General features: G+C 40.7%; 1 protein-coding gene across 1 annotated transcript in view; it reads right to left on the reverse strand.

The window, feature by feature from the left end:
• Positions 1 to 13,300, reverse strand: part of scospondin (subcommissural organ spondin) — an 852,118-nt gene that overhangs the window by 148,105 nt on the left and 690,713 nt on the right. Inside the window, 1 exon segment of the mRNA XM_034168739.1 lies at positions 1,119 to 1,283. Coding sequence (XP_034024630.1) covers positions 1,119 to 1,283 — 165 coding nt within the window.

Genomic DNA, 13,300 nt, shown 5'->3' on the forward strand with positions numbered 1-13,300 from the left:
GAGGCCAATGTGCACTGGAAACAGGTTTGACTTACTACCGGCAATGCGAACCAAGCTCCTGCTGCGGTTGTACAGGGACCGGATAGCCCTTAACAAAGGACCCCGGATCCCGTAGTCCCGGAGCACCCCCTACAGGGTGCCCCGAGGGACATGGTCGAACGCCTTCTCCAGATCCACAAAGCACATGTAGACTGGTTGGGCGAACTCCCATGAACCCCCGAGCACCCGATGGAGGGTGTAGAGCTGCTCCAGTGTGCTGCGACCAGGACGAAAACCACACTGCTTCTCCTGAATCCGAGGTTCGACTATCGGTCGAATTCTCCTCTCCAGTACTCTGGAATAGACCTTACCGGGGAGGCTGAGGAGTGTGATCCCCTATAGTTGGAACACACCCTCCAGCCCCCCTTCTTAAACAAAGGGACCACTACCCTGGTCTGCCAGAGGCACTGTCCCCGACCGCCACGCGATGTTGCAGAGGCGTGTCAACCAAGGCAGTCCCACAACATCCAGAGACTTAAGGTACTCAGGACGGATTTCATCCACCCCAGGAGCCTTGCCACCGAGGAGCTTTCTGACCACCTTTGTGACTTCGGCCTGGGTGATGGATGAGTCTGCCTCTGAGTTCCCAGTCTCTGCTTCCTCTTTGGAAGACTTGACGATGGAATTGAGGAGATCCTCAAAGTATTCCTTCCACCGCCCGACAACATCCCCAGTCAGGGTCAACAGCTCCCCACCGGCACTGTAGACAGTGCCGGTGGAGAGCTGCTTCCGCCTCCTGAGGCGTTGGGCGGTTTGCCAGAATTTCTTCAACCCTTCTCTTCACCCGAGTGTCCAAGACATGTGGCCGAAGGTCAGATGATACAACTACAAAGTCGATCATTGACCTCCGGCTCAGGGTGTCCTGGTGCCATGTGCACTTATGGACACACTTGTGCTCGAACATGGTGTTCGTGATGGACAAAAGTGTGACTAGCAAAGAAGTCCAACAACTAAACACCACTCGGGTTCAGATCGGGGAGGCCGTGCTTCCCAATCACCCCCCTCCAGGTCTCACTGTCACCGCCCACGTGGGCGTTGAATTCCCCCAGGAGAACAATGCAGTTTTTCTATCCTCTTACCACAATCAGGGGCCATACAGGCCGTGATGCGATGGTCAGGACCTTCACACGGTGCCCCTCCAAACTGGTTGGACTGCAGAATGGTCCTGGTGGAGGTCTGTTGTCCCATACCACAGCTCGTTGAGCAGGAGCTCCACTGGGACCACTTAGACCAGTTACAGTCAACTAAAGGAGGAGAGGAGGGGACAGGAACAAAAAATAAATAATCAGTGTTTTGTGTCTTCAGTTCAATTTCTCGAAGTGTAAAGACTTTGGTCTCCCAAAGCAAAATATAGCAGAGATAAGACAAAATTTACTGATCCCTCAATGGGGAAAATCACTTGTAGCAGCATAAGTCCTACAGTAGTAAAGAAAATAATTAGATTAAAGAAAGGTGACTAACGTATACTGCAATGTTTGCTGGTGAATGTATAAATAGTGGTGTGAACAGACTACGTAAAAATACAATATTATACAAATAATGAATGTTTATGAGTTCAATGGTACGAATATGAGGTCAAAGCTGGAAGATGAGGTGAATTCACTGAATTAAATATTTGTTCCATTGAAAGAATGTAAAAATATTGATTATTTGTTTTACATAACGGCTAAAATAGATCCTTGTCATTTGATATTTTGTTAATTTATAAACGACAAGGGACTTGCATTTTGGTGTTCCACTGCTACTAAAGTCCAATACAAACTTTAAATAGGAGTGCAAATTGTGACGTGTAGTCCGGTGATGCGGTGCACTGACTTCGTACTTCCCCTTCAAAAAAAGACTTTGTGTAGTTCCTCAGTCCAGTGAAAAATCACATCAGCTTTTCATCCGGACAGCTCCTCATGCCTCCAGACGGCTTACAGTGGAGTGGATTTTTGTGCGTGTGTTTTAGAAGAATTAGCACCGTCAATTAGCGTCATCCATCAGCAAAACAAACTCTGCATGTTTAGCTAAACGCTGCCTGCACTCGTGTGTGGGGTTCAGAGCGTGCAGGTACCAAACGTATGGAACCAAATTTACACACTAAATGCAATGCAACATAAATGGAATGAATAATCCATGTCACATAACATACAAAGCACCAATCAAATGACAAGGATCCACTCAGCCATTATATAAAAGAAACATGTATAGATATAGTAAAATTATTATACAGGATAAATTGCACAGATGTGCATGTAATAATGCACAAAAAAGTAGCAGCAGATGTGGTTGATAGTACAAAACCAGCAGGTGGTTATAGTGCTGAAAATATTATGAGGTATGATACAGTCTAACCACAGTTGGAATAAATGACCTGGGGAGGCATTCTGTTTTGCATTGAGGGTGGAGGAGTCTATTACTGAAGGAGCTGCTTAAGGCTCCCACAGTCTAATGTAGGGGGTGAGAGGGGTTGTCCATAATTGATGCCAGCTTAGCTAATCTCGTCCTCTCACCTACCACCTCTATGGGGTCCAGAGTACATTCCAGGAGTGAGCCAGCACTTCTGACTAATCTGTTGAGTCTTTTCCTGTCCCTCTCTAAACTTTCACAGTCCCAGCAAACCAACGTAAAAAAAACGTTTTCAACAGTGTCCTGCACATGCCAAAGGACCGACTCTGGCCCTTCTTGTACAGGACATCTGTGTTGTGTGTCCAGTCCAGTTTGTTGTTAAGGTGAACACCCAGGTATTTCTACTTCTCCACAATCCCTATGTGACAGTCAGCTCCAGCTCCTTTCAGCTTCCCCCTGAGTAGTGATGACTGGAATGTGTTGAAGGTAGGGATGTCCCGATCAGGTTTTTTTGGCCCCGATCTGATTCCGAGTCATCTGATTTTGAGTATCTGCCGATACCGAGTCCCGATCCGATACTTTAAAAAACTGAATGAACAACAAACAAATGCTAAAATTATAATAATTTTATTTTAATCACCTTATTTTATTATTTATCACTTTAACAGTGCACTTCTCCTTGAAGTAGCTTGAACAATCAAGTAATAATCTACCAAAAATCCAAGTCATGGCCACGGAGCTCTGCGGTTGTGGTATACCAAGACCCTGCGGCGCTATGGATTTTTCCACAAATGCCGGAGCGCTCTGCATCAAAACAGTGAGCATAGTCTCTGGACCTGTTGCCAGAGTTGGCGCAGCTCCACACAGCAGAGAGGGGGGTGGTGTGAGTGGCCCGCTGTGGTGTTTACCGAGCCTGCAGACTCAGTAAGCGCATCGGAGGCAGTGAGAGCAATCGCGGTGATGCTGACCGGTGCCGCAACCGGCCTGCCTGATAAGGATGTAGAACACAATGCACAATTACATCTGCTTCTGTGGTGTCCGGTGGGTTGCACGCGCCGCATACAAGCAGTTGCCGTACTCAAAAGACCAAGATTCCTTGCGGATAGGACATGCACAGAACACAAAATAATGTACCGTTCTATGGGGATATCCTGATGCGCATTTATATGACATGATATTCAGTTTAGAAAAGGAGTAACCCAGGGGTCTTATTCGGGTTTTTAAAAACCGGAATATGAGCATATTCTGGTTTTTGTAAGTGTTTACATGGACGTGCGCAACCGGGTTATTGCTAATACTCCGTTTATGAAAGGGTTATGAAAGGGTTATTGGCTGCATGTACAGCAGTGTTCAGAATAATAGTAGTGCTATGTGCAGAGGTGTCAAGTAACGAAGTACAAATATTTCGTTACTGTACTTAAGTACACTTTTTAGGTATCTATACTTTACTCCATTACTTATTTTTCTGCCTACTTCTGACTTCTACTCATAACATTTTCACACAAGTATCTGTAATTTCTATTCCTTACATTTTTAAAACAAACAGCCTCGTTACTCTTGGCTTCAGTTTAATGTTTATATATATATATTTCACGTCATGTGCGCCTGTAATCAACTTTTCTGCAGCGCGGCTTTGCTTTGAACCGTGAACCAATCGAAGCAGTGGTTCGCAGATTGAAGCAATGCTTCGACCTATTGCTTCGTTTATCTGCTGTTGACACTACAAACTCAAAACTTTTATGTTCAAACTGCTTTTTTAGCAATCCTGTGAATCACTAAACTAGTATTTAGTTGTATAACCACAGTTTTTCATGATTTCTTCACATCTGCGAGGCATTAATTTTGTTGGTTTGGAACCAAGATTTTGCTCATTTACTAGTGTGCTTGGAGTCATTGTCTTGTTGAAACACCCATTTCAAGGGCAGGTCCTCTTCAGCATAAGGCAACATGACCTCTTCAAGTATTTTGACATATCCAAACTGATCCATGATACCTGGTATGTGATATATAGGCCCAACACCATAGTAGGAGAAACATGCCCATATCATGATGCTTGCACCACCATGCTTCACTGTCTTCACTGTGAACTGTGGCTTGAATTCAGAGTTTGGGGGTTGTCTCACAAACTGTCTGTGGCCCTTGGACCCAAAAAGAACAATTTTACTCTCATCAGTCCACAAAATATTCCTTCATTTCTCTTTAGGCCAGTTGATGTGTTCTTTGGCAAATTGTAACCTCTTCTGCATATGTCTTTTATTTAACAGAGGGACTTCTCGGGGGATTCTTGCAAATAAATTAGCTTCACATAGGCGTCTTCTAACTGTCACAGCACTTACAGGTAACTCCAGACTGTGTTTGGTCATCCTGGAGCTGATCAATGGGTGAGCCTTTGCTATTCTGGTTATTCTTCTATTTTGATGGTTATTTTCCGTTTTCTTCCACGCGTCTCTGTTTTTTTTGTCCATTTTAAAGCATTGGAGATCATTGTAGATGAACAGCCTATAATTTTTTGCACCTGCGTATACGTTTTCCCCTCTCCAATCAACTTTTTAATCAAACTATGCTGTTCTTCTGAACAATGTCTTGAACGTCCCATTTTCCTCAAGCTTTCAAAGAGAAAAGCATGTTCAACAGGTGCTGGCTTCATCCTTACATAGGGGACACCTGATTCACACCTGTTTGTTCCACAAAATTGACGAACTCATTGACTGAATGCCACACTACTATTATTGTGAACACCCCCTTTTCTACTTTTTTTTTTTACTAATAGCCCAATTTCATAGCCTTAAGAGTGTGCATATCATGAATGCTTGGTCTTGTTGGATTTGTGAGAATCTATTGAATCTACTGGTACCTTGTTTCCCATGTAACAATAAGAAATATAGTCAAAACCTGGATTAATCTTTTTAGTCACATAGCACTACTATTATTCTGAACACTACTGTAAACGTAGTCTATGATGAAGGCAAGTGAGAATAAAGTAGAGGAAGATCTGAGATGTGACCAATAGGAGTTGCATAACTTCAAGTTTTTTTTTGTTTGTTTTTTTTTTTTTTTTTTTTTTATGTAGACCGTTATGTCGAGGTCAACTAACAACTGGTGATGTCATTGAAAAAAAAAAAAACACCAAAGAAAGAAAACCTTCAGAGCTAGCCAAAATCCGTATCCACAAAAATGAATGCATATGTTGACATCTATATACATAAAGGGCTACGTCTCTCTGTCTGTTTGTCCGAGATAAACTCCAAAACTATAATATGTAGCCCTAAAAACTATATATATTCTGAATCCTCATGACATGGGGGAGAAACTGGTACCATTTTTTAAAAAGTTGAACTGAAAAGTACCCCCAAAATAGCCATTTATGTACGACCATACAGTGTTGTACCATGTGCTTTTCATGCTGCCACTTCTGTCTGTCTTTTTGTCTGTCAGGGATAAACTCCCACACTATAATATGTAGCCCTAAAAACTATATATATTCTGAATCCTCATGACATGGGGAACAAACTGGTACCATTTTTTTAAAAGTTGACCTGAAAATTACCCCCAAAATAGCCGGCTGTGGGTATGACCAGGCAGATTCAAATTTCCAGCCCTGTATATGTCTTGGCCATCTCTGTTTATTTATTCTATTTTTACAGCACACTCAGTACAGCACAGCCACAGCACATTCAACAAAACAACAACATGCTTAGGCTGAGGCTGTGGGTATGACCAGGCAGATTCAAATTTCCAGCCCTGTATATGTGTTGGCCATCTCTGTTTATTTAATCCCTTTCTTCAGCTACTTTATGTTCTCAACTGTTAAGCATCTGACTATCCTGTTCAACGCAGTTTGCCTTCCTGTCTGAATACATTCATTTTTTGTTTGTAAAATTGCAATGTAAAAACAGTGAAATACGCCAATACCTCAATTTTGATTCATTGATATTTACATTTACTGTTACCTACCTTTTGTGTGTAATTTTGTTATAAATTTGATTGAAATACAAAGTCTGCATGAAGGACTTCAAATGTGTTTGTCTTTTAACCAATTATTTCCCCTTAGTTTGGGGAGTCCACCTCTTACAGTTCTGCTGGACAAACTTTAGCCCATTAGCTATTATATTTACATATAAGACATCAGCATTACAAAAACAAATGTTGGGCAGTTGTTTTGATTAAAATGTTTGGCATTTGGATTATGTCTAAAACAGGTTAACCCAGGCAGCGCCGGGTACCCCAGCTAGTCCTACATATATTTTATAAATACAAGTACAAACTACAACAGGATGCTCAGGAGCAACAATAACATTTGTGTGGTATGAGCTCCAGTGCAAAAGGAGAAGGATGGAAATGTCGGTAAATGTTACTGATTTTCATGATAGATTTCATCCTGATTTCAAAATTGAGGAAATTGGGCCAGATTTTTCACAATTTTTGCCAAAATGCATATATAATCACAGTTTTTACTACTATTATTATTACACAGCCAGTTATGTACAAGTGGAACAGAGTATTGATGATTACACCCGATTACTGTTTCTGCATGTGCCAGCAGTGTGCAAAGTTCTATTTTTGCATCTTACAAAATGTCTTCTGTTTTGGACTCCACATCCAAATGTTGCCTGGTCAACTAGTCTGTGCAATCCCTTCTGACCATGAGATAAGAACCAGTGTAGCACACGGGGGGAACTCCATGCCTGTCATTTGTGGTTTTAAGAGTAGCATGCATTAACTGAACCATGCGCTCACACTGATCTGTTTTTATAAGTGAATATGTTACAAAGACAGAGGGGGCACACACAATGGATGTTTTTTGTCACACACACACTCCAAAATACACTGTAGACAGCAAAGACCTGTGGAATTGCGGTTATGACGAATTGACACAGCAAACCCTGAATAAGCACACCACTGCTGAGCTGCATCATGATGCATCCTATCTGACAGACCCATGAAAAGGTTCACGGTATGCTGTTGGCCAGACAGTACCAGACCTGAAATGGGTAGGAGTGATAACGGGCACTATTTGAGAGAAGATGACAAATTTTCTGCACCTGTGATGGAGCCACATTGTGCACAAAAGGATGTCTTCAATAAATCAGGTGCAATTTAGGCTCATGGAAGAAGTGGTAGGGAGATATGTAAGAAAAAGAAACACTATGATCTAAACACGGCAAAACCTGATGTCCAGTAGAAAAGTACAACCAGTCCCTTTTGACAAAAGGACATCTCTCTAAAAGGGATGATGGAACTGAGCTGAAGAGAGAGCATGGTGTTCACTGGATGTTGAGATTTTATAAATTTATAAAATCACAATTTATAAACTGTGGCATGGTTGTTTGAAGGGCAGAGAGGTGGCTTAGTGGTTAGCAGTGCTGCGTCACAGTGAGAAAGTCCCAGGTTTGCTTCCGTCATGGACCTTTGTGTGTGGAGTTTGCATGTTTTGCCTGTGTATGCATGGGTTCTCTCCAAGTTCTCCAGCGTCCTGTCATTTCCAAAGACATGAAGGTTTGGTGAACTGGTGACTTTAAATAGACCATAGGCATAACTGAGTTTGTCTGTATACAAATACCAGCCTTGCGATAGACAGGTGGCCTGTCCATGGTGAGACAGGCCACCATGAGAACTGTCTGCTCCACACAGATTTACCATAGAGTGCTGTACTGTAGGGGTGTCAGAAAAAATCGATTCACGTCCGAATCGCGATTCCTATTTATTACGATTCTGCTTCAAACACTCGTGAGCTGCAGAGTTCAGTGGCTGTAGATGGTGGACGAAGAGCTAATTCAGCCAGCACCGTCTTTGCTGAAGGCAAATGTTTGGGTGCATTTTGGATTTTATTATTTGCTGCGTAAGAAGGAGCTTGACATGACTTATGCAGTGTGCAAAATCTGCAAAATGAAAGTCAAGTACTTCGGAAACACTTCAAATCCGTAAGCCCACATGTTACGTCATCACCCGGAGCTAAAAGAGGGGAGCAGCGGTATCTGCCGACTACTGACCAGCGCTTCGCTAAACTGCCAGCCAACTCCGAACGAGCAAAGCAGATAAGTAAATTTACATCTAGAATCACTTGATTAACCTTGTAAAGCTGCATTTTCTTAAACATAAACATTTTTTAAGTAATATAACTATTTCTCAGAGCTCTTTGAATCGAAAATCGATTCTGAATCGAATCGTCACCCAAGAATCGGAAATTCATTGAATCGTGAGTTGTTGAATGATTCACATCCCTACTGTACTGTTTGTATTTCTACATAATTGATGTAAATAAAGACCAAGACATATTCGGTGTCTTGAAATGTTGACGTATCCATCCCCTGACTTGTCTGAAAATAACTGGACGTAAAAGTGATGGTTTGTATGTGTTATACTAAAGCAGGCAATTACTTATTCACACCATCATTTTGGCTTTTGGATTTCTGTTTCTTTTAATTCATGATGGAGAGATTATTTTTCACTGTGAGTTTAAAGGGCAGAATTTTAGAAATTATAATACAAGCGAAGCGACACACAGCGGCCTGAAGCTCACTCATGGTACAGGAAGTCCTAAACAGGAAGTGCCAAATTTTTAATCCACAGGAAAACAGAAAATGTTCAAATGTCAAACAGCAAGCTCACACTCAAACAGGAAGTGCCAAATTTTCAGTCACAGTGAAACAGGAAATGTCAAATGTTGAACACTTCCTGACATGGGTGGAGCTAGAGCAGAGGCCAGGGTTTCACTGGACTCCTGAAATCTGATTGGACACAGATGACTGACATGACACGGCACCACACATCTGGTTGAAAGACCTGCATTTTGAAATTAGTGAGTCACAGTGACTGCTAGGTTCCTCCTGTCCAGTAGTTGGTGCTGTGTACCACAAAAAGTTGTATTCCACCTAGTAGAAGAAAAAAATGTTTGCCTTTGAACTATGGACTTCTAATCACACCAAACTTATATTGGTGAGTAAATGACCATATTTTATGCCAGAAATGAGGTCCAGGTTGTTAAAAGCAGCATTTCCCCTTTAATTCGGGTTGCTTGATATACACATGTTTAAGCTAACAGACAGCAGCTGGTTCATGCTCTGTTGGCTTATTAGTGCAGCAGATAACGGAAAGAATCCTTCAAATGGTGATACAAGCATCAAATTCTGCACAAATACAGCTTAGACACTACACTTTAAAAAAAAAATGACTTGAATTTTCAATAGGCAGCCAGGTCAGGGTCAACACAGGGGTCAAAATTTAAAAATGCTCCAATCAAATTGAAAACTATATCACGTTACTTGTCTGATTATAAAGATTCCAAAAAGGTATAAGTTGGACTATCTATGACTGAATGTTATGGAGTTTTGGGGTAAAAATGGCAAGAATGGTGACAAAGGTCAATTTCAGTTTGTACAGGGGTCAAAAGATAAAGAGTTGCTCTAATTTTGGTAAAAAGTGATGCAAATTATTGGCTGTGTTAATAGGATTAATAAATGGAATAGTTTTGACAGTGCTGAATGCTTGGTCTCCAAAGTAAAAGTCAAACAAGGTCAATGTCCATTGGAATCAATGACATGTCACATATTTTTTCCTGTAACATGAACTAAGCATGACACATGATGCAAAGTGTTACTTTTTAAAACCCAATTAACTCACCCAATAATTTGCATAATTTTTTTTTTTTTTTTACCAAAACTGGAGCAACTTTAACTTTTGACCCCTGTACAAACTGAAACTGAACTTTGTCACCATTCTTCCTGCTTTTACCTCATAACTCCATAGCATTCAGAATGTCCAAACTATACTACTTTTTGGAATCTTTATAATCAGGCAAATAATGTGGTGTAGTTTTCTATATAACTAGAGCGTCTTTTAATTTTGACCCCTGTGAAATTCTTCAATTGACCCCTATGTGGCTGCTTATTGAAAATTCAAGGGCCAATCACTTTTTTCAAGAGTTCATGTCTTATTTGTCTCAATCTCAAGGGCCTTTCACATTGAAGGCTTCATAAGCTTCAGGCAACGCCTACCAAAGCTTTAACGCGTCTGATGCGTGACGTCAGACGCTTTGGAAGCGGCAAGGGGGCGGAGATTGTTACATCACACTCTGGCTGTTTCCACAATCTGAAAAAAGTTCAGCGATCGCCTTCTTGAATTTGCGTCGCCTGAACCACAAAAAAGCTTTAAAAACAGCAGTAGAACGATTCTTCCATCACCCTGCTGGGAGAAGCTTTTTTTCAGCTACTTTTCAGAGTGACGCCGACCAAGGGAGGACTGACGACTTGGTGGGATATCGATTGAACCACGACAGCGGGCCGACCCGCATGGAGAAGCCTGCCTTCAGGCATTATCCCTGGGCAGAGCGAGGCAGGCAGCCGCGGTGATGGAGCAAACCCACTCAGTCCGAAATCTCCCACTTTTTGGATATATGCGAAGTCCCAGTTTGATCAGTGGAGTTTAGTTTTGCAGCTTTATCGAGGTGAGAATAATATAAAAGTAAAATGTGACGTTTACTGCACTGCTGTGGAGGCTAACGTTAGCTTAGCATTTTAGCACAGCTGATCTGAGTGAACGCTTTAATTTGTAAATGGTTCAATCTTTTCTATTTTTACCAAATAAAGCTACAGCTTTTTTCGGAGACCACAAAAGCTCAACTTTAAATAACTTTATTTTTCGGGCGTTTTTTTTTTTTTTTCATTGTTTTTTTCTGTTTTTATATATATAAAAACAGAAAAAAACAATGAAAAAAAAAAAAATATATATATATATATATATATATATAAACTGTTTAGTGTTTCTTTATATTTTAAGAAATATTTTTATTTGTCCCAATCAGGAACATTTGCTGTGCAGACAACCAAACTTCCATTAATGAGCTGAACACCATGAAGTCCAGTCAAAAGAAAACATCTCTGTTTTTGAAACTGGGACAAAAGTGTCTTCAACACCACCAGAGTTCAAAGCTGCAGAAGAGACATTCATCTGGTCCCGAGAATCCAGCATAACATCACCTGCTTCTAAATAAAAGGCTCTTTCAACAGCAACTATTTTATTATTTTTTAAAAAGCTGTTTCATTTTATATTTTAACAATAAATGAACAGATCATTAAAATGTCCACGAATCAAAGTCCAAAGACATTTGCACAGGTAGAAGCTCTCCACTTACTGTGCTCAAATTCATATTTTAGAAATGACTCTGTCCTGATAACATTAAAGGCAATTACATATTTTGACGTAATTACAAGTTGAAATGACTATAAAAAAATTCATCATGAGGTTTATGTCACAGAAATCCTACTTTACAATCACACTGCAGTCATTGTTAAATTATTTCCTGTTGCATTTATAATAAACATTTGTATTTATTTACAGTGTCTGTTTTTCTGGTTGAAATGAGATATAAATAATCTGCCAGACTTAAAAAAATGTACAAATTTCCATGTTATTTTATTTGTCTAAAAAAGAATGTCCGAGGTTCCTTATGTTAAACAAGAAATTATCTAATCTGAAATAACAGGTGGTTTTAATTTACAGATGAAAGGTTTCTAAAGAACCATTTATTGCTTTATTTAGCTATTTTAATTACAAGTATTCTAAACTTTTTTAACAGTAATCAGAAATTTTGAGGTAAAAAACAGCAACAACAAAAAAACATTTCCAAGGATTAATCTTCAGAAAACTGCTCTATAAATTAGCAGTCCTGTGACACGTTTCTGTTTTGTACAGATCATTGGTTTCTGCACCGATCTGTTTTGTAGAGATCATTGGTTTCTGCACTGATCTGTTTTGTAGAGATCAGTGGTTTCTGCCGCTAGTCTTCCGTGTTTTGGCCCGACGCGTCATTTCTATTGGACAGCGGGAAGCTATGTCACAGCTCAGCGCATCGAAAGTTGGAATGGGTTGAACTATGACTGCGTCAGCCTGCCGACAAGTGGAAATGTGCGCTCCCATCAGAAGCGTCACTTTAGCTCGGCTTTTGATGCGATGCTTCTGACGCCTCTAAAAAGCAACGCATCTCATTGAAAATAATGCTTTTTAGACGCCTTTGACTCTTCCGACGCGTTCAGTGTGAAAGGCCCATCAATCTCAGTTTATTTATAAAGCACTTTAAAATCAATACCAACGACCAAACCGCTGTACACAACAAAGAACAGACAAGTTAAAATAGATAAAAATAAATAAATAAATAAATAAACCACAGTTAAAACCAGAAACACTAAAAAACCAATGTGTCAAACTGCGTTAAAAGCCAAAGAGAAGAAATGTGTTTTAAGAGAAGAATTAAAAGCAGAGAGAGAATCAGCCTGCCTAATGTGCAGAGGAAGATCACTCTACAATCTTGGGGCAACGACTGAAAGCTCGGTCACCTCTATGCTTCCTCTTTGACCTCGGGATAACTAACAGTGACAAATCAGTTGACCTGAGTGAGCGTGAAGGGACATATAAATGGAGAAGGTCAAATTTGCCAAATGGGCCCAATTTGATGCTTGTATCACCAAAAACCCTGAAGGACCTAAAGGACATGGTTAGATGGTGAGGAGCTTTTCCTGGCATGTGAGAGGCAAATAAAGAAAAATGCTTGTTTTTTGATGTCCTAAAAAGATTCAAACATGTAAAAGCTCAAGGGGGCACTAACTTTTTTCGCAACACTGTACATATTATGTCACACAGCCTGACATGGAATGTTACTATTCTGTATTTCTTTTCATTCTAACTGGTTGAGGAACAGTAAATGCCCCGTCACACATAGCAAGAATGTGGAGGAACCATTCTCAACACGGCAAATATTGCCATAATCCGACGCAGTCGGGAGGAAAAGATGCATGGTCAGCAGTGTCCAAACGCATCCGGACTGCCTTGTACACGCCTTCAGGATGCTGCCCAAACGTATTTCAGACAACAGACAGACACAGATTGCTGTCAGACGGTACCGACATTGGAGCTGTCACTCACCCACTCACTCACC

Source organism: Thalassophryne amazonica, chromosome 1 (assembly GCF_902500255.1).
Source record: "Thalassophryne amazonica chromosome 1, fThaAma1.1, whole genome shotgun sequence".
NCBI classification, from domain to species: domain Eukaryota; kingdom Metazoa; phylum Chordata; class Actinopteri; order Batrachoidiformes; family Batrachoididae; genus Thalassophryne; species Thalassophryne amazonica.